The following is a 3,389-nucleotide window of genomic DNA, read 5'->3' as shown; positions in this document are numbered from 1 at the left end:
CGAGTTAAGAGAGGACAGAAGGGAAGAGCTGCTTATGCTCAGCAACTGGGGGGGAAAAAAAAAAATAAACAGAACTTCAAAAAAATAATTCTAATCAAGCTTCTTACTCTGGAGCCTCATCTTGGGCGCTGACATGTGAAAGTCATGGCCTAAACTTGCTGAAGTTCATACACTGTCAAAGGAAGAACTAATCCCACCTGGCTTTGCTCATGAGCCGAAGGCAAGGCCGCTGCTGTACAAAGCCACCCAAACAAGACCTTCCATGTGGTCTTTCCAGAAGAGAAGCGTGTGCCAACACGAGGAACCCCCCTGGCAGCAGACTCTTCGGGAACACGCGGCAGCTCACAGCGCTCATCCATAGCAAGTTGAAGTTCACGGGGAGGCCTGGTCTTCACCTGATCCTTGAGACTACCTCAGAGGTCGCAGAGGAAGGAAGACAGACTCCCTGATGCAAGTCAGTCTGGCACAAAAAGACTGTAGCAATCACTGCCCTTTCCCGATACATCAAGCTTTTCTAGAAGATTTCAAATCAACATCATAGAGCTTTTAGTAAAAGCCACTGATTTTGTCTTGGTTTCCGAGTAAGTTCTCAATGCCAAAAGCATTCGCAATTGCTGATTCGTGTGCATTGTGAACCTGTGCTCTCTTCATTTTCTCTTGCTCCGCCATTACAGCGCTTGCTGGGGACCGAGAAGCCCTAAGAGCAAGCAGAATAATAAAAGCCAACCACTGATGACTGCAGAGGCAGAGCTGCTGGTTTTAACACACTCATTGTATTTTGTAAAATCAACTTCCCTGATGGCACAAACATGATCAACGCGGCAGGCCTCCTCGCATGGGGCGAGGTCATATCTGACAGAGTTAAACTCGTAGTACTGCTGCAGATAGCGTGGATCCTTTGATATCCTCTCCAGCACCGTTTGCATGGAGCGCGCAGAGCCGTCATGGATTTGGAAGGCTTCTGTCAGCCTATACTCTTCCTCCCATGTTGGGAACTCTTCCTTCTGTGTCAAGGCCATCATGTTGGCGTGAGTTAGGTTCAAGTAGTAAGTCACCATATCCTGCAGGGAGAGAAAAACAGAACACGGACAAATCAGGAAAGGATCAGGCCTTGAGTGAAATGTTTGGCTAGGATGTGGTCAGCCCCTTCTCCCAGACAGACGCATTCACCGCGGGCAGCGCGTCTCCCTGCCCAGCGAGGGGCGAGCTGCCTCCCAGCAGGTGCTTTCTGCCGAGATGTGAACCTGGGGACAGACACCTCAGGTGGGAGCCTCCACAACTCGCCGCATAAGCGCCCTGTTTCGTACGGGATGAAGGGATGGCTTTTCTCTGCTTGACTTTTACCTCCAGACATCAGGAATTTTGAGCCTGGCCTGCTTCAGAATCACTCTGTTATTTACTATCAGCACTGTCCACTGGCAGAAGCGAGGGTTGGAGTAGTGCTACTTACTGAGTGAAGTTATTTTCTCAACTGCGAGCAAACTAAAGAATAAAGCTTTTCACAACTTCTGTTCTCAGTCTCTTGCCCTTTTTCTCTCTGCTTCACTAGCTCCCCAGCCTTCCACAGTGTATTTTAGCATTCGTTTCTCATGCTATAAACATGTAAACAGAGCACCTACAGCTTTATCCACTGCAAAGAAAGGCACAAACACCCCATCCTCTACCTCTTTGCAAATAAGAGAGAGGAAACAAAAGCTGCCCCTACAGTTCACCTAAATTCGGATCCATTACAAATGAATCAATTTAGCGAGCAGGGGGACCCAAATAATTTTCTAGACGGTTACAAGTTTTTGGAGGGGGTTTGACAAGTCTGTCAGTCCCCAAAGAGAAGTTCTGCAATCCATGTTACCTAGGTAGTAAAGCAAGTGTCAAAGTAGACTAGCTAAAGACATGAAGAACACGACAAAGCCTGTCCTGCACTGCCCTGGGGAATTCATCCCCGCAGAAGGCCTGCGTCAGCCGACTGTGGTCACCTTGCCTCACCTTGCCTTTACTCACTGACGCTCTTACTAGATCTTTGTGCTAGCCGTGAGGCTGAAGTATCTTGGTTGAGGTCCCCTCCTACATATCCGCTTGGCTCCTGTAGTCCTGCCTGTTAAAACCACACGGAGGAATTAAAGCACCCTTCTAAAACTGCAGTGTGCAGCACATGGGGATCCCCTACCAACACTTGAAGGGTGTCTGGATCATAGTCGATCACCCGAATCCCAGGGTTGTTGGCCCCATTGTTCACTCCAGGTAATGTTGTTTTCCAGGGAGTCACTCCAGGGGCCAGGAACATGACATTGATTGGAGAACCTTAACAGAAAAGCAAAACAACCCATGAATGGGAGACCCTGGCTTGTATCACACCCTGTCTATGCTGCAGTGAGCACCCCAGGAACCGATCACACTGCAAACAGCAGCTTTGTCTCCAGCCCTAGTTACAACAGCACACACGTAAAGTCACCACATTGAACGGCATCAGGGATTGAACACGGGTCTGCTGCAGCCGAGAACAGGCTTTCCACTGCTGTCGAAGACTCTTGCAGTGAGGGTACACAAGAGAACCATGCTCAGCAAAGGAGACCCAGAGCACCCAAAGATTTGTAACTGCTCCCTTATGTCTCAGCTGATGTCCAAACCCCATCAATAGGGAGCAGACAAGAAGCTGCAATGCACTGAGGGGAAACAACAAAGTTTGAGGGTACACAGGAAGGAGGGCTGGAGCTACAGGCTGGGGGTGGAGATCAGAACCACTGTTGTATCTTGTTGACCAAAGCATTCCACAAGCCTTTTCTGGCTCCTCAACTGCATTCAGCTAACAGACACTGAAAACTCTCATTGACAGCGATTTTCTGGGGGTTGGCAGAGCTATCACGCAAATGCTTGGGTGGCCAGAACCGGTACCTGTATCACTGTAAAACATCCGAAAGCTGTCTGTGTGATGGTGCCCAAAAAACTGGGCAGCAATCACTCTGTGGTGCTTCTGCACAATTTTCAAGTATTGTTCATTAAAGCCGCTCCGGAACCAGGGCTTGCCTCGTTTCTTCTCAAAGAAGCCCGGAGGGACATGCCCCACAATGTAGACCTACAAAACCGAAGAGTTGCACTGAATGGAAAGCCCACGCTTCCCACAGAGCATTGGCTTGCTGTGACTGCACAGAGGGGATAGCAGGAGCGAGAAGAGCTTCCAGGCTGGGAGAAGCCCTCTACAAAGTTTGTTTATTCGTTTCTTTTAATACCATTTCATCTGCTCTAGAGGCATTGGTCAGTGTTTCTTCCAGCCACTGGAACTGTCCTCCAGGATCTTCCTCACCAGCTGTCTCGTCATTCTGGTCGTAGTACAGGTTGGTATTGAGGACAACCATTCGCCCCCTTGTCCTTGGGCTGGGCAGCTTCTCACTGTA

General features: G+C 49.2%; 1 protein-coding gene across 1 annotated transcript in view; it reads right to left on the bottom strand.

Moving 5' to 3' along the window:
* Positions 1-668: 668 nt before the first annotated feature.
* SMPDL3B (sphingomyelin phosphodiesterase, acid-like 3B) overlaps positions 669-3,389 on the bottom strand; it is a 5,374-nt gene continuing 2,653 nt past the window's right edge. The window contains exons 4-7 of the mRNA XM_009323219.1: positions 3,225-3,389; positions 2,890-3,070; positions 2,165-2,298; positions 669-1,061 (exon numbers count right to left, since the gene is read on the bottom strand). The exon at positions 3,225-3,389 is cut by the window's right edge and continues 7 nt beyond it. Of these exons, the coding sequence (XP_009321494.1) occupies positions 669-1,061; positions 2,165-2,298; positions 2,890-3,070; positions 3,225-3,389 (873 nt within the window). The remainder of the gene's footprint in view (positions 1,062-2,164; positions 2,299-2,889; positions 3,071-3,224) is intronic.

Source organism: Pygoscelis adeliae, unplaced genomic scaffold, assembly GCF_000699105.1.
Source record: "Pygoscelis adeliae isolate BGI_AS28 unplaced genomic scaffold, ASM69910v1 Scaffold495, whole genome shotgun sequence".
Taxonomy (NCBI): Eukaryota; Metazoa; Chordata; class Aves; order Sphenisciformes; family Spheniscidae; genus Pygoscelis; species Pygoscelis adeliae.
Note: the sequence above shows the minus strand (reverse complement) of the source record. Positions and strands in the feature narration are given on the sequence as shown.